The 27,844-nt window shown below is 51.4% G+C and overlaps 2 protein-coding genes across 2 annotated transcripts; both read left to right on the top strand.

Moving 5' to 3' along the window:
• LOC149331094 (iris-like) lies at positions 1 to 27,687 on the top strand. Its single transcript, XM_089556325.1, has 4 exons — positions 1 to 158; positions 2,508 to 2,800; positions 13,111 to 13,424; positions 27,241 to 27,687. The coding sequence occupies exons 1-4, from the start codon at positions 67 to 69 to the stop codon at positions 27,592 to 27,594; spliced, it is 1,053 nt and encodes a 350-aa protein (XP_089412451.1). The 5' UTR covers positions 1 to 66; the 3' UTR covers positions 27,595 to 27,687.
• LOC149331095 (uncharacterized) lies at positions 23,000 to 25,316 on the top strand. The gene has a single exon (XM_089555391.1). It carries the CDS (start codon positions 23,032 to 23,034, stop codon positions 25,222 to 25,224), a length of 2,193 nt encoding a protein of 730 aa, XP_089411517.1. The 5' UTR covers positions 23,000 to 23,031; the 3' UTR covers positions 25,225 to 25,316.
• Positions 27,688 to 27,844: the final 157 nt, after the last annotated feature.

The following is a 27,844-nucleotide window of genomic DNA, read 5'->3' as shown; positions in this document are numbered from 1 at the left end:
CGGCCCGGCGACGATCCGGCGGAAAATGTGGCCTTCTCTCCGCTGGCCGTGGCCTCGGCGCTGTCCATGGTGCTCGCGGGCACCGCAGGACGCACCATGAGGGAGCTCTCCGTGGCCCTCCATGGGGCCGATAACAGGACGGTGCACGAGCAGTTCAGGTGCGCCTGTGAATACTAAATGCTTTCGTGTTACTCTTAGTTTTAGCCGCGTAGCGTTACCACCTACCGCAACCGTCAGCCACCAGCAGCGCATGCGCAGTCAAGCGTGTTTGGGTGATCCCCCAAGGTGGATTAGATTTAGAAGTTGATTTAGAAGTAGATTAGATTAGAAGTTTAAGGGTATGTGCAAACGTGCACGGGTCCGAAGCCCAGCCTGTTAGTGTTATGTACCCTAGTGCATTTTCTAAATTTGTTTTACCGCTGCCCAATACTACACAAAATCCTGTTACTACAAGAGTTCTTGTCCTCAGGTCCGTAAATAATATAAGAAAATGTGTTGTGACAACAGAAAGTTTTCTGCTGTGTTTTTGGATGGATTTAGGCACTCTCTACCGCGACTTGTCTGACAGCTAAGCTTCAAGCGATATAATTGCGCCTTCCTGCACACAGTGTTTCCAGGTCGCTGCAACGAGCCGACAGCTATAACCAAGGCAGAATTAGCATCGGACGCGCCGAAAATGGAAGCTCATATGATCCCGTTTTTTTTTTAAGATTTTCAATTCGGGGAAATAGTTGAGGTCAAGCGGGGCACGATCGAAGCCACACCGATACCTCGAGGTCGAGTATCATGCAAGACTCGTCATCAGTGACGGTCCACCTCGACTCTGTGCTGCTTCATATTCTTTGTTACAAACACGCTTCAAGTAGTGTTCGAGAGCAGTGACGAAAAGTAGAGCACAGCAGCTTCAAACTCTGTTCTTTGATCCAATTCACGCCGCGGTGCCTCACTGCCCAGCTTACGGTTATTAGGAGCTCATTGGGATGCGCTAGCAGTCATCTGTGGCTTACACGCAATCGCAGCAACAATGCGTTCTCCTCCAGTCGTGGGACTAATAATTTACAAATTACATCATCCATTACTTATTTCTTCAGTAAGTAATTACTGATGTTATTTCTTATGTCCCGTCCAGCTATTGTAGACAGCGTTTTTCATTTCATTTTCTTGCGAAAGCAACACTACGCGAGTCGCCGAGCCATTTCGCGGAGCTGAGGAAAGGCCATACTACGCATGCGCGAGCAGCAGTGACGTCACAGGGAGCACAGCTGGCGCGCCGACGCCGTCGCTGCGCGGGTGACAGGTGCCGCCGTCGCGCTCGCCAGTTGCGCATGCGCAGTAGCGGCGCATAGCTAGCGTGCCGGGGCCGCCGCCGCTGCCGCGCGCTCTCCATCGACTCTCTCTCTCTCTCTCTCTCTCTCTCTCTCTCTCTCTCTCTCTCTCCTCGTTGCTTTCGCAATCCTGCAGGTTTAACCAGAGCTAAACCACTGCCAATTTTTTCTTCTCAGTTCTCCGAATCGTCAATTCAAAAGTTGTATATTGGTGCATTCGAAGCCGCTGGCTAAGGATTCTTGTATGTCTGTATACGAATGGTGCAAGCTAATCCGAGCTGCGTTTGCCATGAAGTAGGGAGTGGGCACTTCCTCCTAACAGAGCTCCCATATAGGCGTATGTATTAACGCGATAGCGTTATAGGCCCCGCTACCTAGAAAATCCGGCGTAGGCGTTGTCGGCGTTGTGAGCAAAAATTATATTGGCGTGGGGTCACGTAGATGGCCACCCGCCGTTGAAGCAACCTAGATGGCCACCTAGGTCCCGTGATCTCGTGAGGTCACTGCAACCTGCCCACCAGATCGTGAATCAAACTGACCACCATGACGGGTGCCTGTTAAATTAATGATTGATCATGAGAGGTTACTCGGGAAGAGCAAATTCGGTCGCACAAGCCCAACCGAGTTCATGGGCTGCCATCGCAGGGCAGTGGGCTGCACCACTGCCCAAGGAATGGTGCGACGACTCTCAGGGACATATATGAATGCAAAGTTGAGGATGATCAGTTCCGCATATATGAGCATTGACTCATTCACTCTATCGCGTCATACCCTTAAGGCGGAGCCTACCTGTCCCCTCCATTTTTCTACGAAGCTGTCATCTGCGCTTTTAAATATACGTGGGCTCCTTTTCCAGATGAATTCAGACCTGCATTGGTTGGGTGCAATGCGGGGTCACCTTTACCAGGGACGCTGGATTGTTTCACCATGTTCGGCATCCGCACAAGGATGAGATCAGGCGCAGAGTACACGTTGACTGCCCTTTGCACTTAGCTGTGCGCCTGTGCGGGCGAGGGATACCATACAAGAATGATACAACGGAAGACAAGACATCCGGAGACCTGACACGGAGAACCAGAATGTATCCGCATAACGCATTCCATGCAGTCGTGAAGATTTGATCATCTTCGAGAGTAGCACGCGCCGTCTGTCTGACTATTCCTCGCCCGGAACCCTACGCAGGCACCTCTTCAGCGAGCTGGGCCGCCTGGATGACGACGTCGCTCTGAGCCTGGCCAACCGACTGTACGCCGACGACCGGCTCCGGCCATCGGGGAACTACCAGGCGACTCTGGACAAGCACTACAAGAGCCCTGTCGAGTCCATAGGCTTCCATGTGGACCCGGACGCCTGCCGGTGCAACATCAACGACTGTGTCGAGAGAACCACGTGTTCGTGGATCAAGGACCTGCTGCCCCCCGGAAGCGTGGACGCCGGCACGCTTCTAGCTCTTGTCAGCGCGCTCTACTTCAAAGGTGCGCTGCCCGTTTCTGCGGTCCAGAAGCCTGGCACTCAATGCTGCTGTATAATCAATGCTTCGCCGTTTCGCGAGCCCCCTAAAGTCTGGACAAACGGTTCTGGTTTTCACACTCCTTGCCGTTCAAAAACGTTTTATCTAGAATTGTTTGGGATGATTTTAGAATTTGTCAATGTCTATTCACACACTCTTGTAATGACCTCTCTGGGGTTGGCAGTATGTTGACAATAAATAATAAAGTAAATAATTCGTGGTTCGTGTTTCCACAACTACCGCTTTAGCTTTTTTAGGCCTGGATATACAATTTAGCCCAGAAAATATTTTGATTCGTTCGGAATAATGTGCGCCAACTGACAGCGTTAAATATCACCCAATGGGTCTGGCAAATTAAATTCCGTCACCAAAGTGCCGGGCATAAACTTACGGAGGCGGGCGTACACGATCAGTTTACATGTCTAACCAACACTGACGTAGCAGAGCATATTCTAGGCGAGAAATGTCTCCCTCACTGTAATAGACGGACGGACGGACGGACGGATGGACGGATGGATGGATGGATGGATGGATGGATGGATGGATGGATGGATGGATGGATGGATGGATGGATGGACGGACGGACGGACGGACGGACGGACGGACGGACGGACGGATGGATGGATGGATGGATGGATGGATGGACGGACGGACGGACGGACGGACGGACGGACGGACGGACGGACGGACGGACGGACGGACGGACGGACGGACGGACGGACGGATGGATGGATGGATGGATGGATGGATGGATGGATGGATGGATGGATGGATGGGTGGATGGATGGATGGATGGATGGATGGATGGATGGATGGATGGATGGATGGATGGATGGATGGATGGATGGATGGATGGATGGATGGATGGGTGGATGGATGGATGGGTGGGTGGGTGGGTGGGTGGGTGGATGGATGGATGGATGGATGGATGGATGGATGGATGGATGGATGGATGGATGGATGGATGGATGGATGGATGGATGGATGGATGGATGGATGGATGGATGGATGGATGGATGGATGGATGGATGACGCCCCCTTTGAAACGGAGTGGTGATAATTGCCACCATGCTCAGCTTTTATTTATTATTTTTTGTTTACTGTGTTGGCAATTCTCATTAAGATTCGCCATCATCTTTACCTACGGTTTCCTGCAATTCTAACCTTATACCACATCTCTACTTTTCAGCCACCAATCCTCCAATCGCTTTTTGCTAACTTCCACTGCAGATTTATTTACATGACCACTGTTATCTTTAAACCCTAGGGCCTCAGAAAGAGTGACTATGCCTGCATCGACATCCGGATGGATACCATCACATTTGATTATGAGGTGTTCAATTGTTTCCACAGATCTACCACACACTGCACATTTGTCATCTTCGTTAAACTTCTTTATGTAGCAGCGCGTTCTAAGACACCCCGACCTAGCTTCAAAAAGTAGGGCACTGCCTCTTGAGTTACCATAGAAAAATTCTTTCCTGATCTGCCTTTTCCAGTATCGATATAGTTCTACACTATGTTTCTTTTCCATTGAATTCATCCAATTTTTAATTTCCGCGTTTTTAACCTGTCCTTTAATGCTCTTTCTTTCTCCGCCCTCATGACCGGCATACTTACTGGTTAGTTTTCTAGTTCTTTTCCGCCACTGTGAGTCAACGCTCTTTCTGTATAAATATTTAAATACCTTAGCTGCCCACCTGTTATCGTCCAATTTCCTGAGGCGTTCTTCACATAGTATTTTACTCTTAGCTTCCCGTGCTTGGAACGATGCCCAGCCCATATCCCCTTGTATATAATGCCTCGTTTGTGGTTTTGCATGGAAGATAGATGCTAAAAATCACTCGCGACACCTGGAGAGAGAAATGCGAACTAAAGATGACGAAAAGTAGCACTCGATCAGACAAGACAAAACGAAGAGGACACCACTTGCGCTAACCGCATATCTATATTTTGTTCGCGCCGTTAAGAAACGTCATCTCCTTCCTTGATAGACAAACAGAAGGGGTGCCCACACAATCGTCTTTCAGGTTTTTATTTCTCTATCTTCCATGATCTCCCGTGTTAGCTGTTTTCTGCTCCTGTTTATGACCATGCATTCATTAAACATCGGAAAGCACACGTCTGGCTTGCATTCTTGACAGTGTTCAGCAAGGCTTCCTTTACCGTTTTCTACGTTTCTGTTGTGTTTGCGTAGTCTTTCATTCAGATATCCCCCGGTTAGGCTTATGTATATTTTAACGCATGACATTGGCAAGGAACAGACAACCCCTGCCACACAATTAATGATCAACAAATATCCCTGCAACGAGAGCTAATGCATCGTGTGGGCTTCGTTCCTTGAGGCTGGAGCTCACACTTTCAGCGTGGAACACGGTAAAGTTCTGCAACCGTCGCCTCAGGGCATTGGACCCTGGACTGCGCCTCCGTCTTCCGTGTGATGTAGCTCGTCGTGAACAACATTACTGTGCCGTCTATGGCTCGGCGTTGCCTTCACGATTCAGTGTGCTCTCCTGATCGCGATGGCCGACAGCCCTTCTTTTGTGAACTGTTGTGGGGATCCATGTTGCCCCTCGCCCGCCGGATGCACCCTTCTCTCTCTCGTGGCCTACCGCGGCTCTTCCTCTGGCGGCCCCCGACATGGCCCCCGACTAGCAGCAGCGGTGGAGGGAGCAGAGGGGAGGCGCCCGCGACTACGCGTCGTCACGTGGGCAGCCCTCCTTACCCACCCCTCTCGGTTTCGGCGGCCGCGCGGGCCGAGCGCACGGGCACAGTCTGATGGAGAGTTGACAGCGAGCCTTGAGAGAGAGCGGACGCGACACCAGCGGCGGCCCAGGTGACCCGAACTGTTATGTGCCTGTCTCCCGTGCCTGTGTCATGTGCCTGTTGCCGGCCGCTGCTTCCTGCGCGCGACCGAGGAAAGACATTGGGAGATCCCAATTAAAGGTGTTGCCTGCGGGCTTATTCCTCGGAGGTGTGTTCTTCGCGGCCACAGGTGTGGTCGAGCTAGCGGAGTGGCGTTGGCCCTGAGTTCAGGGTCCGAACCGTGCCAGTAACCCCTCATTTTGGCGCCCAACGTAGGGCCCCTCTGGAGTTCCAGGTGGGGTGCTAGCTCACGAAGAACAGCATGACCAGCCCGCGCTACGGGCTGCCGGACCTAATGATGTTGGCTGATGTATGCGGCGAAGCACGGGAGATCTCGAGCATCGTTTCCGTGGCCACATCTAAACCGACCGCGGATGCGGTAGCGCAAGGTCCGTGGGGCGCTATGCATGAAGCCGCAGGCGCGGCTGGCGTCCGAAATATTGCGCCAGGAGTTCCTGGTGAATACTCCGAGCTGGAGCAGCCAGATGGCTGTGGCTACAGGAGTTCCGTTCTGCTGAACGTGTCCCCAGGCGCTCCCACAGATGCGGGTCGCGCAACTGGTTACGCGCCGGGAGATCCCGGCCAGCAAGGAAAGCCAATGTCAGGTGTCAGTGGCTTCCGAACGCTCCGCTACGCTCCCACAGATGCGGGTCGCGCAGCTGGTTACGCGCCGGGAGATCCCGGCCAGCAAGGAAAGCCAATGTCAGGTGTCAGTGGCTTCCAAACGCTCCGCTACGTCTCAGGCGCGTCCGCAGATGCGGTTCGCAAACCGAGTTTCCACCCAGGAGATCCTGGACTGCTCGTTGAGCCATTGCCAGTTGGCGTCGGCTACTCGCTCCTTTCAACTCCTGCGCACGCATTCAGACCACGTGGTCTAACTGCGTCGACGCCCGCAGATGCGGGCAGCGCTCCCAGCCAGATGGCAGAGGGTGACGCAGCGCACCTTGCTCCGGGAGGTCCCGAGCACCACTACAAGCCACCGCCAGTTGGCGAAGGCAACCCTTTTCCCGCCTCAGACAAAAGCTGACCAGTTGGCCCCGCTCTAACTACGCCCGCAAATGTGGGACGCGCACCCAGCCAGGTGGCTGAAGAGCGCGCAGTGTGTCCGGCGGAAGGAGAGAACATCGCAAACGTCCTCGCAAACGCTTTGCAGCAGATGTTGCAATTAGCGGGCTCGCCCGGCCCTCGGATCGGAGTGCCGATACCGAACTATAGTGGCTACAGCGACAAGCAAAGTGCGAATGACTTTCTGCTGGCCCTGTGCCGGTACGAGCTAGCGAGTGACCTGAGCGAGAGCGAGATTCTGAGACGAGTTCTCCCCGTCGCACTCGTTGATCATGCCGCCCGGTGGTACCAGTTGGTTGGCCACACAGCAGGCAACATGGCTGATTTTCGACGCTTGTTCAGGGAGGAGTTCCTTCCATACGATTACAAGCTGCGTATGCGACGAGAGCTTGAACTGCGGACACAGGCCCCGGATGAATCGCTTGTCGAGTTCGTACGAGCGATGCAAGAGCTGTATGAATATGCAGAGCCAGGAGCTCCGAGTTCGGAGCGAGTGGAACGTGTCATCCGGCAGAGCCATCCGACATTTTCCCTCTACTTGAGGGGCTGCAGATGCAGCGATTTGAACGAGCTTGCCATTGAAGCGCGCCGAGTCCAGGCTGAAATTTCAGCGGCCCGTAAATACCGGCCCCCACCGCCGGCTGAGGAGTGCCTCGAGCCAAGGTGTGCCTGGAGCGGCGTTGCAGCGTTAAGGGGTGAGATCACTCCCATGACAGGTGCGTTCACGAACGAGCGGATGCCGTTCGAAATATCGGATCGTGCTCTGGATCCCTACAGGTACGGGCTGCGGAGTGCTGATACACAACCCCCGGAGATCTGCGGGGTACCGCCACAAAAGCCCACACCTACTCAGAAAGCACCCACGGAGATCCGTGTACGGCTGGATGGCCGAGGTGCCACTGAGACCCCCCGAGCGTCGCAGCGAGAAGCATGGAGATCTGTGCGCTGCTTTAATTGTGGCCAGAGCGGTCACATAGCCAGAAACTACCCCTGGAGATCGGGAAACGAGGCAGGCCGCCGGTAGCAGCACCGGCGGAGGCTAACAACGCTCGGGAGCCCATCCCCGTCACGTCCGCATTCAAAGTTGGAGAACCAACTAACACTCCTGCTCCTTTCATGGGCCTCGCAGTTGCGGGGAGAACCTTTAAGGCGTTGCTGGACACGGGGGCAAGCATTTCGCTAATAGGAGACGAGGTCGTTTCCCAGCTCCGGCGGAGATCTGTTCGGTTGCGACCGCGAAGGACGCCACTCCAGCTAGCTAGCGGAGAAGTGCGGTCCTGCGGTGACGTTCGCCTCGCAGTGCGCTGGGATCAGCGTGTGCGCAGAATGCGTTTCGTTCACCTGCCTGGTCTCACAGTGCCAGTTATTCTAGGCCGAGAGTTCTTGGCGAAAACTGGACTGGTTGTAGACATCGCCCGTGGCGGATATCGGGAGAGCCCGTGCGCCCCACTGAGGCCCTTTGTCGACCCTCCGACTGCAACGAGATCGTTGTCAGAACGCACGGCCGACACGCCCGCGGAGGAGCGAAATACCTCCCACGAGCAAAGCCCGCACCGCCAACTGCCGGGATCGGCACCAGCGGCCCGCTTCAATGCGCCCTCTCTGAGGTCGGAGAAGGGAAGGCAGGCTGTACCGACAGATGTCGGCGAGCTAAGAGACAGCGGGTTTCCCCGCCCAATGCCGAGATCGGCAGCGGCGGCCTGTCAGCACCGTTTTCCTCCGAGATCGGGGGCGAAAATGCACAACTTACTGGCAGATGCCGGTGCGCTGACACAGCTCGAACGTGACCGCCTCTTGTCGTTGTTGGATGACTTTGACGAGATATTCACGGACCAGCCGGGATGCACTAGTATGGTGCAGCACCGCATAGATACGAGTGACGCGCTGCCCTGGAAATGTAACCCAAGGCACGTCAGTGCTGCCAGACGGCAAGCTATCGACGAGGCGCTCCAGGAGTTGCTCGATGCTGGTCTCATATGCCGCTCTTCCAGACCCTGGGGGTTCCCAGTGGTTCTTGTGCCGAAGAAAGATCGCACGTGGCGCTTGTGCGTTGACTATCGGCGGCTGAATGCGGTCACAAAGAAAGATGCGTACCCCTTCCCGAGAATAGACGAGATCGTCTCAAATCTCGGCGGCGCTAAGTTCTTCTCGATTCTTGACGCAAGTAAGGGGTACCTGCAGGTCGAAATGCGACCGGGCGATGAGTGCAAAACGGCCTTCACGTGTCACAGAGGTCTGTTTCACTTCACGAGAATGCCTTTCGGTTTGTCCGGAGCTCCGAGCACATTCCAAAGGCTGATGGACCGTGTACTCGGAGACGCCAGATGGCATCACGCTCTCGCATACCTGGACGATGTGATCGTCTACTCTCAAACTTTCGAGGAGCACCTCGATCACCTGAGAGATGTCCTGGGAAATCTCAGGGCGGCTGGCATCACGCTCAATCCCGCAAAGGTGCAAATCTGCCAGGCTCAGGTGAGCTTGCTTGGATATCGAGTAAAACGGGGACAGGTGTCTCCTGATCCAGAGAAGCTTCGGGGGATCCTGGAGTTTCCTGCGCCTAAAGATGTGAGCGGTGTTCGCCGTTATCTTGGCATGGTGGGATACTATCGCCATTTCATTCCTAACTGTGTGCGACTGCAAGCGCCCTTGGCAAGATTGCTAAGAAAGTCTTCTCCGTGGATATGGGGAGACGAGCAGGAAAAGAGCTTTCATCAGCTCTCGCACGCTATCGCTGAGACGGCGGCTTTGAAGCTGCCCGACCTGAACCGCCCATTTGTTATCCAGACAGATGCCTGTGATATCGGGGTGGGAGCAGTACTCCTTCAGATGGAGGGGCATGAACTCCTACCTGTGGCATTTGCGAGCCGCGCCCTGACGCCGGCAGAACGCAATTACTCAGCGACAGAAAAGGAATGCCTGGCCATCATCTACGCACTTCGAAGGTTCGAGATGTACGTAGAGGGAACAAAGTTCACGGTCGAGACCGACCATATGGCCTTAACCTGGCTGAAACGCCTGCGTGAGCCCAGCGGGAGGCTTGCGCGATGGGCCCTGACACTGCAACGCTTCGAGTTCGAAGTGCGTTACCGCAAAGGCACTGCAAATGTAGTCGCCGATGCGCTGTCACGGGCGCCGGTCACTGACACCCAACCGGCCGGCCAGAACGAGGAGGAGGCAGAGTGGCAGCTGTCTCCCCCTCTGCGGAAGGAGCTCGTTGCGGGGAGTGCCCCGTTTTCGAAGCCCCGCGAGCACGTGCACCTCGTTGGAGCGGGGATCCCTCTCGAGGTTGCGTTCAGCAGAGAAGAGCTTGTCAAGGCTCAGCAGGAAGACTCATTCTGTCAGGAGTTGATCAATAGTCTTAGTGAAGAGACAGACACTCCGACGAGTCAGGCCAAATTGCGCTGTGAAGCCACTGGTAGTGTGGTTGGCGCTAACTCTAGTGTCGCTGGTATTGCGGCGAGTGAGTTGGAGAACTTCCTGCTGGACCGTGATGGAGCTTTGCTAAAATACGTGCCAGGCAAAGAGGCCTCGGATGAGAGTTTCAAAGCCGTTATTCCGCGCAAACTGCGGCGCGCCGCTATGCGGCACTATCACGACGCAGACGGTCACGGGAGCGCTCCAAAGACATGGCAGAAGCTTTGTCGGTTTGCTACCTGGCCGGGAATGAAGGCTGACGTATGTAGATATGTACGAACATGCCACGTATGCCAAGAGAGAAAGCCTAGAGGTGGAAAGGCACCCGGCTTACTCCAACCCGTCATAAGCACCAAACCCTGAGAGATCCTGGCGTGCGATTTGATGGGGCCGCTGCCGCGCAGCAAACGAGGGTACAAATACGTGCTGGTAGTCACGTGTCACTTCAGTGGGATCGCTGAATTGTACCCGCTGCGAAAAGCGACTGCCCGGGAGATCCTGGCAAAGCTGTGTGAAGTGTTTTGCCGCTACGGCTTCCCAAAGCGGCTGATCACTGACAATGCCACGTATTTCACATCGAAAGTTTTCCGTGATACGTGTGCAGCAATGGGTGTCCGGCAACAGAAAACCACGTGCTACCATCCCCAGTCCAATGTGAGCGAGCGCCGAAATCGAGATATCAAGCCGCTCCTGGGCGCATATGCGAGATCGCACAATGATTGGGATGAGCACTTGGACGCCATCTCCTTCGCTCTGCGCACGAGCACAAATCGCTCGACCGGCTTCACGCCGGCTTTTCTCATGTTTGGCAGGGAGCTGAACACGCCTATGGACACAATCCTGATGGAAGGGTCGGAGAGTGTCCGCGAAGTCACGGCAGATGTTGACGACTACGCAAGGCGATTGCGCGAGCGTTTGGCAAATGCCATTAAGGAGGCGAACCGCAGCCGCGCGAAGGCCAGGGCAAGTCAAAAGGCCACTTATGATCGCGCACACAGAGACGTGGACTTTCAGATGGGATACCTCGTTCTCAAGCGCAATCACGCAGTAAGCGATCCAACCGCAGGTTTCGCGGCCAGTCTAGCGCCCAAATGGGTGGGACCCTTCCTGATCGCTGAGAAGCTTTCGCGGCTCAACTACCGGCTGAAAGACCCGAGATCGGGCCGAAGCAGCGGACCCATTCACGTGGGAGAGCTGAAACAGTACTTCCAGAGGGAGGTTGCTGTGGAAGCAGAAACGCCACCCGCGCAGGATTGTGCAGAGGCGAGCGAAGCCCAGAGAGATCTCTACAGGCATCGCTATAATACCCGAAGCCAGCGAGCTCGCTGGGGCAACGGGAGAATGCCGAAAGCGTGAGATCACGCACACGGCAGCGTCGGTTGCCAAAACAGCTCGAGATCGAGCAAACGGCGAAGGAACGCCAGACGCGCGAGATCGCGCACGGTGGACCTCATGCAAGGAGATCCTTGCCCCCGACGTCACAATATCCGAACTGGGCGAGATCGCCGAATGTGACCCATGCCGACCACGGCAAAGCCTGGTGCGAGAGGTCTCGTACCCACCCTGCCTGTGTGGATACACAAGCCGGTGTAGTTCCTGTGCCCGGAACACTGCAAGACGCCCACTCGGAGGAGCTGAGCCCCCTCCGGCTGCCCTGATTTACGGCCCTGGCTTCAGCGACGGCACGGAGAGCGGCGCGCGGCCGGGGTCGAGCCGCCGAACTTCGCCCCCACACCATCGCACGGGGCCTCCGCGGCGGTTCCGGAACAGCGCGGGGCGAGCTGACGATGGGCGGCCTGAATGCGGAGCAGGCCGGCTTTCGCGGGCGCCATCCTGGTCTGGCCCGCGCCCCAGGCGCAGAGCTACCATCCCGGGGCCCAGTCTCCAGAAAGGCGGCATGGACCTGCTGATCCGCCGAGTTCGCTTCAGCGGGTGGAGGTCACTATTGAGAGAGGGAGGGTGTGGGGATCCATGTTGCCCCTCGCCCGCCGGATGCACCCTTCTCTCTCTCGTGGCCTACCGCGGCTCTTCCCCTGGCGGCCCCCGACATTGCATGGCCCCCGACTAGCAGCAGTGGTGGAGGGAGCAGAGGGGAGGCGCCCGCGACTACGCGTCGTCACGTGGGCAGCCCTCCTTACCCACCCCTCTCGGTTTCGGCGGCCGCGCGGGCCGAGCGCACGGGCACAGTCTGATGGAGAGTTGACAGCGAGCCTTGAGAGAGAGCGGACGCGACACCAGCGGCGGCCCAGGTGACCCGAACTGTTATGTGCCTGTCTCCCGTGCCTGTGTCCTGTGCCTGTTGCCTGCCGCTGCTTCCTGCGCGCGACCGAGGAAAGACATTGGGAGATCCCAATTAAAGGTGTTGCCTGCGGGCTTATACCTCGGAGGTGTGTTCTTCGCGGCCACAGGTGTGGTCGAGCTAGCGGAGTGGCGTTGGCCCTGAGTTCAGGGTCCGAACCGTGCCAGTAACCCCTCACTGTGTATCTGTAAATCATCTCTTGTGTGAATGCCCTGTCTCTGTGAACGAAAGACGTAAGCTACGTTGTGCTCTGGACCGCCTTGATCTTCGCCCTTTCACAGCGGCCAAGATCCTCGGTCCGTGGCCACAACAGTCGACTGCCATCAAGGCTTACAAGGCACTGTTTTGTTTTTTTGCGAGAGACTGCCTTGATTGACAGATTGTGACTGTATTTCCCGTTCCTTCTCTCTTTAATCCCCTCATTTCCTTCCCCAGTGCAGAGTAGCCAACCGGAGACCTTTCTGGTTAACATCCCTTCCTTTTCACCGTCTCTGTATCTATCTTTGTTTTTATACTTCTTACTGCAGATTTCCTTGTCTAGATAAAACGAAAGCGAACTAAAGGAAGGCCCACACCGGCTTCACGTCAGCAACCGGCCTCACTCGTTCCTACGAAACGCGCATGCGCAGGACGATGGATCGTGCCGTTCGACCCAGGCCGTACGGTCACACGTGACTTCCACGAGACCCGCTCCCGGGTGGTCCGCGTGCGCATGATGTCGGGCGACACGCCGGCGCGGCTCAACCACTACTGCGACGGCCTTCCGGCGCGCGCCGTGGAACTGGCCTACGCGGGTGGCCGCGTCTCTATGACGCTGCTGGTGCCCGACCAGCTGGACGGGCTCGGCCCTCTCCTGGAGGCTCTCACCCCGGACCGCCTGGAGCGGCTACTGAGTGGATTCGACCCACAGCAGGATGTGCAGCTCGAGCTGCCTCGGTTCAAGGTGCGAAGCACTCTCGGCGATGCATTCCGAGAAACAACCCAAGGGAGGAGTCACTCGGCAGCAACATTTCTAGATAAAGACAGTTGGAAAACTGCGCCGGCGAACCAGGGAGCAGAGCGGCCCCACGCGATCGCCGTCTAGGCGGTGGCGCTGCGGTCGCTTTAGGATGAGCGCGTCGTCTGCTACTCCCATCTCAACGTTTTTTAGATAATATTAGCAATATAAACTACGAGGAGGCAAGCGGTACTTCATGTTTCTCTAAACCGCGGAAAGAAGGGCTTCCAGTTTTTTTCCTATATTTACAGCCAAAAGCTCAACCTCGAGCATCCTGCCCTCACGTACCCCAGACGTAGAGCGCACGCGGACTTCAAAATTCGTAGATGAGCGCGGCTAGAAGCAGCCGCCCCCGGCGCAGACGATGCGAGGCGCGAGCTAACGTTAATCATTCGCGCAGCAAACTGTGACCAAGCGCAGCCAATGGGCGCCGCGGCGGTGAAGAGAAATCCTGGCCTCTGAGATCAAGCGCAATGTTAAAGTACCGATGCTCGTGCCGGTCACGGAGGCCATAGGAAAACAAACGCGGTACTCCCACCACCCGAGAGATGACGCTCGCATCTCAAAGAGATGCGAGCGCCATTCTGGATTGTGTGAAGGGTGATAAGCGGGTAGCAGTCGGGGTGTTTCCAGGAAGGACAATGGACGATGTTCTGAGAGCGACAAAAACTGAACTTTCCGAGAATGTTGCAAGGCGTAACTTGGTAGTGGTAGCGGCGGGGCTAAATGATGTCCTGAATGGTAACGCCGTACAAGTAGGGAAAAGATTAGCTGAGGGAGTTGACGGTATAAGGGCAATAGCACAGTAAGCGCAGATCGTGGTGTGTACAATGCCGGAGGTACAAGGAAGGAATGTAGAGGTTGCTAACGACGTTGTGAATCTTAATCGAGAGATAAGGCAGTTAGGCCTCGAGAAAGGCTTTGAGGTGGTAGACATAAACAAGGAAGTGCACAGAGCAGGTTTGGGCAGAGACTTTGGACGAGATGGCATCCATTTCAGTGGAAGGGTAGGAGAAGAGATAGGCTGGCGCCTGGGAGGCCGAGCGGTAGCTTTTTTAGGGGGTCCACGGTGGATCAGGGCGTAGGGGTAGGTAGAAGCGATGTAGTAAATGTAACAATGGCGGCTGTGCCCAACAAAATGGCCACTAGGAGGCCCAGAAAGAAAACTACGAAAAAGAAATTTAACGCCAAAATCAGTTACATAAACATGCAAGGGGGGTAGAAAGAGAGCGAAATGGCTAGAAATAGAACAGCAGTTAAAGGACGAAGCAGTAGGTGTGTACGCTCTATGCGAGACACATCTGAGGGATCTAGAAGATCCGCCTTTAATCGATGGCTATGTCTGGGAAGGGTGCAACAGAACAACAACGGAGAAGAAGGGAGGAGGAGTAGGTATGCTGGCACATCAAGGAACAAATTGGCAAAGAATAAAATCAACTTGCAAAGAACATGTCTGGGTATCAGGTATAATTGCTGGCAAAAGGACATGGCTAGGGGTAGTTTATTTAGGGACCGAGGACAAATGCAGGCAAGAAAACAAAGATCTAGTTAAGTGCCTCAATGACAATATAATGCAGATTGGAGACGGTGTCGATATTATTTTGCTTGGAGACATGAACGGCCACATCGAGGATCTGGATGGATACACAGATTGTAACGGGAAGTTAATGCTAGACTTGTGTGAGCGGCACAACCTAGTTATTGTCACTAGAGAAACTAAATGTGAGGGACAAATCACGTGGGAATCCCGTAACAGGCAAACAACCATTGACTACTGTCTAATGTCGCAGGGCAACTATAGCAAGCTCGCAATAATGGAAATGGACGAAGATGGGAAGTACAGCCTAGGAAGTGATCATAAACGTATAGTCTGCAGTTGGGAGCCCTAGTCAAAAGAGAAATGCAGCGAAGTCAAAAAGACAACGCAAAATTAAACGATGAACAAATAGCGCTAATATCAGCCGATATAGAAGAAGTAATCGAGAAACGCCCCATGGAAAAGTGGGATTATAATCAGTTAGAACTGCTCATCGCTACAAAAATGAAACAAGTGAAAGGAGTAAACCGCTGCAGAGGAAAGAGGAAGCCACGAAGCTGGTGGAATATGGAAATTAAGGAGGCCATCGAACAACGACGGGCGGCTTCAAGGGAACACAGAGAAGCAATGAGGGCGCAGTTATCAGGAAATAGGCGAAAAATGGGAATCTTATCGACAAAAGAAACAGCAAGTTCAGGTCCTAGTCCAGGCTAAAATGAAGCAGTCCTCTGATAAATGGCTGGCTGAAGTTCGCAAGGCAAATAAAGGGGGGCCAAGAAAATTCTATAACCATATAAGCTGATTGGGAAAAAGAAATCAAAGAACGCAGGAACAGATTATAGATGCTGAGGGAAAATGTTTAGAGGGAGACGATGCTGTGAACTACATTACGTCATTTATAGCCGCGTCTTTTAGCAACGACAATGGGGTAATCTCCCCAAGTGAGGCGGCAGCACAGGACAGAACAACAGAGAACAGCTTAGAACTGACTAGTCTTAACTGGGAAAAGGCGGAAGCGAATATTCCTAAAACCACATCCGCAGGGATAGACGAAATTCCAATTAAGCTGATTAATGAACTTGGCCCAAGAAGCAAGGAAGCGCTGCTAAAAGCTTTGGAGACAGTGATAACAAATCAGCAAATTCCGCACATCTGGAGACAGAGTAAAATTAATTTGATTTATAAAGGGAAAGGAGATAAGATGAACATAACATCCTTTCGTCCGATTACGATAACATCTGTTATGTACAGGCTGGCAATGCAGGCGGTGAAATTTAAAATGCAGTCATGGGTAGAAGGTAATCGGATACTCGGAGAACTTCAGAATGGGTTCAGAAGGGGTAGGCGCTTAGAAGATAGCTTGTTCGTGCTTACCCAATGCATAGAAATAGCTAAGGCGAAAAACAGACCTCTGTTTTTAGCCTTTCTGGACATAAGCGGTGCATACGATAACGTGAACAGGGAACTCCTGAGGAGCATATTGAAAGATTTAGGTATCGGTCATGAGGGAATTGATTTTCTACAGGGAATCTACCGAGATAATGAAGTTGAAATTACATGGGAAGGGAAAAACACTACCACAACTGTGGGGGTGCACAAAGGATTAAGGCAAGGTTGTCCTCTATCACCGCTGCTGTTCATGCTTTACGTGATTAAAATGGAAAGAAGGCTAGAAGAAAATAATCTAAGTTATAATCTGTCGTGCAGATAAGGCAGAAATGTAGTTGAGCAGCGACTCCCGGGTTTAATGTATGCGGACGATATTGTACTGCTAACAGATAGCCAGGAAGATTTACAAACTTTGGTTAATTGTTGTGGAGACGAAGGAGACGCTCTAGGATTCAGTTTTAGCGCAACTAAATCAGGTGTGATGATTTTTAACGATACAACTGATCAGGTGCTTACAATACAAGGCCACGAAATACCCAAAGTGGCCGAATACAAATACCTCGGGATATGGCTAAACGAAGGGCAGATATGCACGGTAGGGCAAAAGGAAAAAGAGACGCCGGGTAATGAAACATAGGGCATTAAGGGGGTACAACAAATATGAAGTACTAAGAGGTATTTGGAAAGGAATAATGGTGCCGGGACTTACTTTCGGCAATGCGGTTCTGTGCTTAAGGGCAGAAGTTCAGTCGAGATTAGACTTAAATCAGAGAGCTGTTGGAAGATTAGCACTAGGTGCCCACGGCAAAACCACAAACGAGGCAGTACAAGGGGATATGGGCTGGGCATCGTTCGAAGCACGGGCAGCTAAGAGTAAAATACTATATGAAGAACGCCTGAGGAAATTGGACGATAACAGGTGGGCAGCTAAGGTATTTAAATATTTATACAGAAAGAGCGTTGACACACAGTAGCGGAAAAGGACTAGAAAACTAACCAGTAAGTATGCCGGTCATGAGGACGGAGAAAGAAAGAGCATTAAACGACAGGTTAAAAACGCGGAAGTTAAAAATTGGATGAATTCAATGGAAAAGGAACATAGTGTAGAACTATATCGATACTGGAAAAGGCAGATCAGGAAAGAATTTTTCTATGATAACTCAAGAGGCAGTGCCCTACTTTTTGAAGCTAGGTCAGGGTGTCTTAGAACGCGCAGCTACAAAAAGAAATTTAACGAAGAAGATGACGCATGTGCAGTGTGTGGTAGATCTGTGGAAACAATTGAACACCTCATAATCAAATGTGATGGTATCCATCCGGATGTCGATGCAGGCACAGTCACTCTTTCTGAGGCCCTAGGGTTTAAAGATAACAATGGTCATGTAAATAAATCTGCAATGGAAGTTAGCAAAAATCGATTGGAGGATTGGTGGGTGAAAAGCAGAGATGTGGCATAAGGTTAGAATTGTAGGAAACCGTTGGTAAAGATGATGGCGAATCTAAATGAGAATTGCCAACACAGTAAACAAAAAATAATAAACAAAGAAAAGCTGAGCATGGCGGCAATTGCCACCACCCCGTTTCAAAGGGGGCGCTCCTGTCCATCCGTCCGTCCGTCCGTCCGTCCGCATACCCGGAGCAAGTTTTCCAACTGCATTTAGAAACGTTGCTCGGGAGTATACGAATGACAAACGCGCTGACCGTTTCTTGCAATGCTTTTCAGATAGTTTCAAAAGACTAACTGGCCCAAATTCAACATGACAGAAGCAGTTTTGTGAGCCGTTATAGTGGACGACTTATCCAATAACGTATCGCTCACTCGGCGAGTTTTTTACTGCGAAAAGTGTTACAACTTTGGTTCAACATTACATCCCCGCATTATAGGGTGGAATATATATACAGCGTCAGCCTATAACTATAATTATTGAATTTAGTTAAATAAACCTAACTAACTTAAGTTACTTCAGTTTAATTCAATTCAATTAAATTCAGTTAAAATTCTGGGTGGTAGCCATTTTATTTTAATTCGGATGAATGGCATCTACCTGCTTGCCGTGGCAGGCGGCAAAGTGGGAAGGGTAAAATCTTCCTCTCTACTTTTAAGGGAGAGGATAGAGAGAGAAGAAAGTGAAAGAGTGGGATGCGACGGATCACCTCGTCGATTGTGAGGTTATGTCAAGAGGGGAGAAAAGCGCAACCTTGGGAGGAGGAGGTTGTGAAGTTGGCGGAGGGATGGGCAAACCGAGGGTGGTTCTATGGCAGAATGCAAGGCTATATGACTACATAATGAAAGCTGCGCAAGAAGCGAAGACACAGAACGAGAAGGCACGACACGGGCGCAGACTATCAACTGCATTTTTATTCACATGAAGAGGCCTATATAAGTATCTTCTGCCCACAGTGAGACAAGCACAAAAACACAACAACCGCGAAAATCAACCCAAAACACAATCACCCACTATCCCTTCGCGTGCACCGTGATGCAACCGTCAATTACACTTCCAAAAAACTGCGCACAAACAAAACCACGACAACCTTAACGGTCACGCTGATATCACGCCAAAGACCCATATCGCCTGCTCGCCCTAAGAAAACTGGCCAAAAAGGTTATCTCCCTATCAAGCAAGGCCACTGATGGTGAAGCCACACAGGAATCTGAGTCTTTCTTGATTAGGTAAGCCTCCACCATCTCCCTGCATACCTGATCGCTATGTTTGAACAAGACGCTGGTCCTGTTCAAATGAGGGTAGCATTTTTCGCAACCCTTGCAATACACGGCGAGATTGGAGGAAGCCGCGCCCTTCAATGACCTACGATGCTCCGCCATCCGCTCGTTTACACAACGACCCGTCTGGCCGATGTACTTTTTTCCGCACGAGAGCGACACTTCTTAAACAACTCCAGTGCTACACTCTGTGAACCTAGTTTCCTTCCTGTGCGCTACCGAACAACCAGTTCCAGCACGACTGCCCTCAGACCCTAGCTTTTTACGCACAGCACTACAAATCCGCGCAAGCTTATTTTTGGCCGTGAAAATCACGTCCACTTCCGTACCTCGCCCCCACTTTCTTGACCCGGTGTGAAATTCCATGGACGTACGGAATTCCCACCACACGTCTCCGTCCCTCGTCCAGCTTGTTATTGGAACCACTACTCCCCTTCCTGGCCGGGATCCTTTCGGAGATCTGAGCCAACTGCTCCGGAAACCCGGCTTCCTTCAGCCTCTCCACCTGTGCCAGGAAGCTAGCCTCAACTTTATGGTTACAGGATTTCGCAAGGGACGCTTTTAAGCAGGACGTGGCTATACCAGCCTTGACTATTTTGGAATGCCCCGAGCTAAAGTTCAACAGTGGCTTCTTCGTTCTATGGTGATATTCCCAACACACACCATTATCCAGGTACTCGATACTGAGGTCTAGAAAGCGTCCCTCCCTGCGTCCCTGAGGGGCGTCCCTCTCAGGGCAATCATTTCTGAGCGGGATACATGGCAGCATGTTGTGTCGGGGTTTCTACAGAGGCACTTGAGATCACTCAATCTTTTGGACCCCTTCTTGGTGAACAACTCTGAAAATGTGGTTGAGTTCCTCTCAGCGCTGGACAGAAAAAATGGCTGAGGCTTAGCTAAGGTTAAGCCTAGTCAGATGCGAAGCATATTGATGGCTAGGCTTGGTAATACATGGCTTTCCTTGGTTGAATACTTGGTCATTTTAATACAACCACTAGAAGTGTAGCAAGGATTGCCGTGGCAGCTATATACGGGATCATCGGTGAATTCAATGCACAGTGTACAACCGCTGCCCCAGCACCGGCTAGAACAGCATTCTTGGCACCCATGGAAAAAACGTTGTCGCCGAGCCGCATATTGAGCACGCCGCTTAGCCAGACGTTCATCCCGCTCTTCATCGGTCTCTGTGGCACGCTGAAGCTTTCGCTTCTCGTTCAAATCAGCCCTGCTTCTAGGCGGCATCTCAACACCTGGCCGCCTCGTAAGTGCCCGGAGAGCGAGGCAAGCTCAGCTTTATACCGCTGCTGTAGCGTCACGTGGTCAGCTGCAGCGCCTCTGATGTAGAGCCTCCACCGCCACGGCCGACCGCGCGAGCCGGCAGCCCATCTCTCCTCTGCTGTGACGTCATGTTGTCACGTGGTCAGCCGCCGCGCCTCTGATGTGGAGCCTCCACCGCCGCGGCCGACCGCGCGAGCCGGGAGCCCATCTCTCCTCTGCTGTGACGTCATGTTGTCACGTGGTGTCACGTGCTCACGCTCAAGATCAATGGTAGCTCCACCGCCGCGCTCGACGGGCTGTAGTATAGCTCTAGTAATATGCTTCGCATAAAAAGTACTGCGCCTTCAGCATCGATGTGGAAGACTTGTTTTATTCGCTGCCCCATCCTCAGCTGATGAAGAAAGTGAAAGACTGCATTGTTAAAAGACAATGACGAGTTGGTGTTTATGGCGGAATGCGGTGTTTCACAGAGAATTTCCTAGAACTGCTTTCTCTTTACTTGGAATCGACCTTTGTTGGGTGGGGCGGTAAGGTGTACGTCCAGAAGTCGGGTGTTTGCATCGGCTCCCGGGTTGCACCTGTATTGAGCGATATTTATCTGAGCAGGATGGATCAGGAACTGGCGCAGGATCTTGGTGATCAAGCGCTAAGAGTTTTCCGCTATGTCGATGATTTTTTGATCATTTTGAAGTCAAACTCTCCCAGGGCGGTTCCGGACGTCGTAAAAATGTTCAAAGATGCTGGTGGCGGCCTCAGATTCACTTTCGAGATGCCCAGCTCGGATACCCTCCAGTTTCTAGACCTCAGTACCGAGTACCTGGATAATGGTGTGTGTTGGGAATATCACCCTAGAACGAAGAAGCCACTGTTGAACTTTAGCTCGGGGCATTCCAAAATAGTCAAGGCTGGTATAACCACGTCCTGTTTAAAAGCGTCCCTTGCGAAATCTTCTAACCACAAAGTTGAGGCTAGCTTCCTGTCACAGGTGGAGAGGCTGAAGGAAGCCAGGTTTCCGGAGCAGTTGGCTCAGATCTCCGAAAGGATCCCGGCCAGGAAGGGGAGTAGTGGTTCCAATAACAAGTAGCACTAGGGACGGAGACGTGTGGTGGGAATTCCGTACGTCCATGGAATTTCACACCGGCTCAAGAAAGTGGGGGCGAGGTACGGAGTGGACGTGATTTTCACGGCCAAAAATAAGCTTGCGCGGATTTGTAGTGCTGTGCGTAAAAAGCTAGAGGCTGAGGGCAGTCGTGCTGGAACTGTTTGTTCGGTAGCGCACAGGAAGGAAACTAGGCTCACAGAGTGTAACACTGGAGTTGTTTACGAAGTGCCGCTCTCGTGCGGAAAAAAGTACATCGGCCAGACGGGTCGTTGTGTAAACGAGCGGATGGCGGAGCATCGTAGGTCATTGAAGGGCGCGGCTTCCTCTAATCTCGCCTTGCATTGCAAGAGTTGCGAAAAATGCTACCCTCATTTGAACAGGACCAGCGTCTTGTTCAAACACACCGATCGGGTATGCAGGTAGATTGTTAAGGCTTACCTAATCAAGAAAGACTCAGATTCCTGTGTGGCTTCACCATCAGTGGCCTTGCTTGATAGGGAGATAACCTTTTTGGCCAGTTTTCTTAAGGCGAGCAGGCGGTATGTGTCTTTGGCGTGATATCAGCGTGACCGTTAAGGTTGTCGTGATTTTGTTTGTGCGCAGTTTTTTGGAAGTGTAATTGACGGTTGCATCACGGTGCACGCGATGGGATAGTGGGTGATTGTGTTTTGGGTTGATTTTCGCGGTTGTTGTGTTTTTGTGCTTGTCTCACTGTGGGCAGAAGATACTTATATAGGCATCTTCATGTGAATAAAAATTCAGTTGATAGTCTGCGCCCGTGTCGTGCCTTCTCGTTCTGTGTCTTCGTTTTTTGTGCAGTTTTCAGTATGAATTCCTACCAACTAGCCCAGTTTACCGTTCTTATTAACTATATGACTAAACCGTGCACTTTAGCTAATTCGTGTGTTAAGCCGGTAAGCCTAGCTGTGCAATTTTTTTTACAGCTACAACTGTTAAGCGCCCGTTCCTGGTTCTCGCGTCGCAGTAGCCTGTCGTTGTCTGTATTTGTAATCGACATAACCAGTGGGTGCGTTGCTGTAGGAACCACCCGGAGGGTGGTTAGCGTGAAAAAAAGGAAGCTGTCAGGTGAACAGAGAAGTGCGTAACCGGTGGCTGGTTGGAAGCAACTATCCGGAGGAGGGTATCGAGAAGTGTGTGATGAGAGGCTAGTTGGTAAGACATACTGAAGACACAAAACTACGCAGTAGACAGGACACAGAAAAGAAGCAGACAGGACGAGCGTAGACTAACAACTGATTTATTGGTCGAAAACAACCTTCCTTCAAAGGCAACGCATGCGCAACCAAACTTAACGCCCAGAGCAAAAGTACACAATCTTATCAACCCAAAAAGTCAAGTTCCTTCTGATACAAGTGAATTGATGCCTCGCTAACACATTTTTCCGCACCGTATCTAGCAATTTGCCAGGCTTCAAAGATCTCGCGTGCCTTCTTGTCCTTCGAGTCCCGGTGTTTCAAGTCTTTTCGGGTTTCTGGGCTGCTCAGAAGGTCATTGGAAGCGGATGGCGAAGATTCTAAGAAGCGAATATTGGAGGCATGTTCGCCTGTTGATGGACTGGCTACAACTTGTGTGCTTCAGTTGGAAGGGTACGGGACCTGCTGGCTTCAGGCTACTGATGGACTACAAGAGGCTGGCTGAGGCAAGCACCGAATTCCTTTGGAACAAATCTAGGCTGAGCCTACCTACAGCGCCCAAAAAGCAGGTTGGTGTGGTTCCTGTTGTTGCTCTTGGAGGGGCTGTGATTACACCCGAAGTAGAAAAGGTTCTGAGTAGGGGTCCGAAGTTTTGCCTTGAAGTGCCGCTCAAGAAGCACGAACTTCTCGCTTCGGCTCACAAGATAGCAGAGAAGGTGCAGGGTGAAGAGAAAGGACACTGTTTATTGGAAGGCATTGACTCTGTGCGGAATGGTTACGAAGAGAAAAAGGACGGCACTTCCCTGTTGAGGAGAGTAGCCGGTTGCCTTAATGACTCCGGACTTGCTTTAATGCAGGCTGATAAGGAAGGCGGCTTTGTGGTCTTGCCTGAGAAGCTATTTGGTGAGAAGGCCTCTTTAGCTTTAAGGAAAAACTTCCGTCCTTCGACTCAAAAGCCAAACGAAGCCAAGGCCAAGGCGGTAGCCCTTCTCAAGAACTTGAAACTTGAACGCCTGAAGAATGAAGTCGACAAGAACAAGGTCCATGTTCTCACGGTATTCTTCAGTGCAAAGAGCCACAAACCGGAGTGTCCTTTCCGAGCCATCGTGACGGAAAGAGGTACTTGGCAAGTAATTGTCAGCAGGTACCTGCAACGACACCTAAAGAGCCTGACACCTCATGATCCGTACAAGATCAGTAGCTCTGATAGCTTGGTGAAAATGTTTAGTGAGAACTCGTCAAGTATCAACTCAGGTTTCTCAATAGACATTGAAGAACTGTTCTATTCAGTGCCCCACGACAAGTTGTTCCTGGCGGTCCGCAACTGCATCGAACGTTCGGGAGTGGTGTCCTTCCAGAATACTTGCGGCATTTCAATCGATGGTTTTCTTGAATTGCTGAAAGTCTATCTTTCTTCTACCATTGTAACTTTTAAGGACAAGTTTTATGTACAACGGCGAGGTATCTGTATAGGTTCTAGCGTGGCGCCTATTTTAACTGAGATATTTTTAGCTCAAATTGACACTGAACTTTCGTGCGTTCTCACTGATGACCGGATCACGCATGTGGTCAGATATGTTGACGATTTCCTAATCCTTTTGAATATTAACCCTGACGATAGCCTACAAATGATTGTGAATGAAATTTTAGCGACCTTCAAATCCACAGCCACTAATCTGAATTTTACTTTTGAGCTCCCGGAAAGCTCTTGTTTACAGTTTTTAGACTTAAAATTGTTTTTTCATACAGGGGGCCATCTATGCTGGGCCTATTTACCAAGATCTAAGAAGGCTCTTCTACCTTATGATTCCTGCCACTCAAAGCTCGTAAAAAGGGGAATCGCAACCTCATGTTTAAGATCTTCGCTTGTCAAGTCATGCCCACACATGGTGAAACGTAGTTTTTCCAGTCAAGTAGACCGGCTTTACTCTGCGGGTTTTCCTCCTTCTCTTCTGAAAGCTGTTGCAGAATCTTTGCTGAAAACCCTACGGTTGAAGCAAAACCAACAAGAACTCACTGAAAGTGAGAGGAAGAAGTTTGAAGTCCTTCCTTATGTGCACAAGACTTCGCACGGTTTGAAGAAGGTGGGAGGGAAATTTGGTGTTAACGTGTTCTTTTCCGCCCCATGTAAACTGTCTCGTTTATGCCGATTAACTAACAATAACCTGCAAAAGAAAGTAGGGTGCGGAGTCAACCACAGACCTAAGTTTGTAGCCTGTAAGATGGGAGTTATCTACGAGATCCCATTCAGCTGTGGTTCCGTATATGTAGGGCAGACGGGGCGCTGCATTAATAAACGCCTTCAGGAGCATAATAACTCTTTGAGCCAGCACGGTGGGCAGCATTTAGCAAGGCACTGCCAGTCTTGTAAGATAAATGACAAGAAGAAACAAGTATTTTGTACGCCGCTTTTCAAGCAAACGAAGATTATAGGCTGCGCGAAGGACAAGAAGGCACGCGAGATCTTTGAAGCCTGGCAAATTGCTAGATACGGTGCGGAAAAATGTGTTAGCGAGGCATCAATTCACTTGTATCAGAAGGAACTTGACTTTTTGGGTTGATAAGATTGTGTACTTTTGCTCTGGGCGTTAAGTTTGGTTGCGCATGCGTTGCCTTTGAAGGAAGGTTGTTTTCGACCAATAAATCAGTTGTTAGTCTACGCTCGTCCTGTCTGCTTCTTTTCTGTGTCCTGTCTACTGCGTAGTTTTGTGTCTTCAGAGGGTATCGAGCGAGCAGAGGAATCCCCAACAGGAGGATGGTTACCCTGTAGAGAACCTGGAAGGAGAAGGTTATGGCGAAAGCATAACGCACAACCACTCGGCGGTTGACATGGAAACCACTCTCAGGCTTGTTCCCCTGGAAGCACGAGGAGAGTTACAATGGAGGGAGGCTTTATTGTAGCGAGAACGCAGGAAGACATAACCAGAGGACGGTTAGAACGGTAACCATCCGTAGGTGGTTACCGCGGAAAAAGAGGCTTTGCGAGAGTAGGAAAATCCCCAACTACAGGATGTTTAAAAGAGGCTATGGCGAGAGCGTGAGAAGGCGCAACTATCAAGTGGTTGCCATGAGACCTAACCAAAGGGTAGTTACCCTAGAAGGAGGGTTGCCGTGGATGGAGGTTACGGCGAGAGGATAAGGTTATAGCGAGATTGTAGGAAGGCATACCACGGTAACTATCCGGAAAGTGGTTACCGTGGAAGGAGGGCGGGTATGGCCGTAGTGGAGGAAGGCAGCACGGCCAGTCTGCGACAGCTGCTTTGGAACACGCCACCCGAGGAGACGAATATCAGCGGCGCTGCGCTTCTAGAACGGCGCACAGGAGAGCAGACGTCATTTATTTTCTGTGGCCGTCGGAGCTATTCGTTTGAGCAAAGAAAATGTTATAGATTAGATTTTGCAGCGATTGGGAAAAGTAGCCTATTATTATCACCATGTTCACGTGGTATCTCACCGTGCTCTCACCCTGATGCGTTAAGTGGTATTTGCTTCTGGCAAATGGCGCTAGTTGCTAATGTTCAACAGTGTTTCTGTATGCGCTCACGCAGGGAGCAGAGTTGCGCGAAGCTCCGCCATTATGTTTCAAGCTCTGCAGGAAAGACTGCCACACGAGAAGGCGATTAAGAGGCACCCTTCCTTCTCCTGGTGGGGGCCACACAACATCCCCTCAGTTGAATAACAAAGCAGACTACGCTCAAGATGGGAGCGGCTAGTGTCTTCAGGCTCATACGTTGGGTATGAGCCGATACAAAATGGGACATATGACGTCAGCAGGGACATGTGATAGGCGCTACGGAAATGGTGTTACGATCGGCGCGGAAAAGACAACGACGCAACTCTGCTCTCTGCGGGAGCATATACAGGGCGTTTCGCTTAAGACTTTAAACAATTATTAAAGCTTGGCTTTTTGAGTTAGAAGAGAGATTTTTTCGGCCTAGCATTGTGAGCGGTATAGTATATCACAAAATAACTAAGACGTACTAACTAGTATGCTGGTTAAACAATAGTGAACGGTTAAGTTTTTTAACTATTAGTGTTGGGCTTCTTATTTATTTAGAGGTTTGTAGCCCACCATAAGTAATGCCCATATCAGTTTCTAGAATTTTTAAAACGCGGTTAGCCTTGACACTGCGGCCAGACAAATTTTGGTTATTGCGACGAGTCATATGCACTGGAGAGGTTCCTTTGCCTGCAAGTTTCTCGATAGCGCATGTATCTTGGCGCGATGGAGCCAAAACAACGCAGAGGATAACCGCGTTTTCGAAATTCTAAAAACTGATATGGATATACTTACCGTCGGCACACGCCACTCTGTAATTGACGAGCCTGATAGTAAAAGTTTACTATTCAATATTAGCTAACCAGCCATTTAGTTAGCACATCCTAGCGCCATTCTGATTTACTACACCGCTGACAATGCTACGCCGACTCAAGCAACCTGTTTTTAAAAATTGCGTAAGGTATTAGGTGAAACACCCTTTATCGGAACACTAATGTCTGTGGCGCGAATTGCTGGTTCTATCCTATCCAGCATTTGATGTTCCAGAAAACTAAGCTTCTGCATTCTTGTCGCACAGCTCGAAGAGACGACCGACCTTAAGGCCGTTCTGCAAGCGATGGGCGTCAAGGACTTGTTCGATCCGCACATGGTCAACCTTCCGGGTTTCACGACTGACGGTGTGTGCAAGAAAGATGGTGAAGAGGCAGGAGGCCTCCCCACCCTGTCGGTCGCCCTGCACAAGGCATCCATCGAGGTCAACGAAGAAGGCACCGAGACAACAGCTCCAGCAGACTCTGCAGCAGCTGCCGGTGGCGTCATACTGGACCCATCTCGCTTCCGGGTCGACCGGCCGTTCTACTTGCTCATACGCTGCTTGAGCCCCGAAGTGATCCTGTTGGCCGGTTCCGTGCGCCGTGTTTTGCAACATTAGCATACTATATTAAACTATGAAAAAATTACGTTGTTCTACTTCAGTTGTGATAATCAGCTTGGAATAAATAAAAATACTTATTTTCAGTCAGTTTCCAGGCTACAAACTCGATCTTTCTATTCCAAAAAGTGATCGACTTTTCATGTAGGGCAACTGCATTAAAACCGTCATTTTTCCCGCGAACAGTCCCCACCTGCAGTGACTTACCTGCAGGTGTGGTTGAGGGTTCAACCGTGTCTACTTTACTGAG

Source organism: Amblyomma mixtum, chromosome 8 (assembly GCF_055824585.1).
Source record: "Amblyomma mixtum isolate Tamu chromosome 8, ASM5582458v1, whole genome shotgun sequence".
NCBI classification, from domain to species: Eukaryota; Metazoa; Arthropoda; class Arachnida; order Ixodida; family Ixodidae; genus Amblyomma; species Amblyomma mixtum.
The sequence above is the reverse complement of the archived record's forward strand: the minus strand, read 5'-3'. Positions and strand labels throughout refer to the sequence as shown.

What these genes read in the sequence shown, in the direction of transcription:
- LOC149331094 (XM_089556325.1), top strand. Translation starts at nt 67, where the DNA reads ATGGTGCTCGCGGGCACCGCAGGACGCACCATGAGGGAGCTCTCCGTG. An exon ending in ACGGTGCACGAGCAGTTCAG is followed by an intron (nt 159 to 2,507) that starts GTGCGCCTGTGA and finishes AACCCTACGCAG; the next exon opens with GCACCTCTTCAGCGAGCTGG. An exon ending in TCGAGCTGCCTCGGTTCAAG is followed by an intron (nt 13,425 to 27,240) that starts GTGCGAAGCACT and finishes CTTGTCGCACAG; the next exon opens with CTCGAAGAGACGACCGACCT.
- LOC149331095 (XM_089555391.1), top strand. Translation starts at nt 23,032, where the DNA reads ATGGCGAAGATTCTAAGAAGCGAATATTGGAGGCATGTTCGCCTGTTG.